Source organism: Octopus bimaculoides, chromosome 9 (genome assembly GCF_001194135.2).
Source record: "Octopus bimaculoides isolate UCB-OBI-ISO-001 chromosome 9, ASM119413v2, whole genome shotgun sequence".
NCBI lineage: Eukaryota > Metazoa > Mollusca > Cephalopoda > Octopoda > Octopodidae > Octopus > Octopus bimaculoides.
In genome coordinates, this window is record NC_068989.1 from 22,812,774 (window position 1) to 22,813,597 (window position 824).

Here is an 824-nt window from a genome sequence, read left to right on the forward strand (position 1 = left end):
TATATATATATATATATATATATAACGTGTGCGTGTGTTTGTTTATAGATAGATAGATAGATAGATAGATAGATAGATAGATAGATAGATAGATAGATAGATAGATAGATAGATAGATAGATCACCACCTCTTGTCTATTTTAGTCATACAATTTGTAACAAAGAACTTCTTGGCCGTTAACATTCCTTTACCATTTAAATTCCTGTTTTCTCTTCCGGATCCTTTTTCCTTCCAATTTTATTAGTTATGCTGATATATGTGTAATCATAGGCTTTTGAAAAATATGCACACTTAGACAGTATTAAGCAGCTTTTCCTCAAACGTTTATTTAATACCTTATACATGCGCGCGATCACACTCAAAGGAGAGAAGATAAGACAAATGCCCCATTACTAACTCACCCAAACATCCAAAACAAATTAATAATACACTTGCCACATGCAATTGTATCATATACAAACACCATGTCGCAAAAATAACAACTAATAAAGAGACCAGAAGGACACAACTCTACTGTGATTAACCGAGTCGTGAGATTCGAGTTGCGACAGATCAGTTTCAGCTTCAATAAAAAAATTGAGCACTCGTTCGTCTGACATTAACCAACGTACATCATATACACACACACACACACACACACACACACACACACACGTACACTTGCGCAGGCACACACATATACTGGTGCACATACATACACAAGCATACAGACATATTCACGCACATATCGACTGAACAGCTATTGTGCAACAAATATATCACACGTGATTCTTTTTGTTTCAGATGTCATTGAAGAATTCAATGGTAACATTAGAAATCAAAC

At 34.7% G+C, this 824-nt stretch overlaps 1 protein-coding gene across 1 annotated transcript in view; it reads left to right on the plus strand.

The window, feature by feature from the left end:
- Positions 1–824, plus strand: part of LOC128248677 (aquaporin-10-like) — a 24,841-nt gene that overhangs the window by 14,275 nt on the left and 9,742 nt on the right. The window contains exon 4 of the mRNA XM_052970333.1: positions 785–816. Within this exon, the coding sequence (XP_052826293.1) occupies positions 785–816 (32 nt within the window). The remainder of the gene's footprint in view (positions 1–784; positions 817–824) is intronic.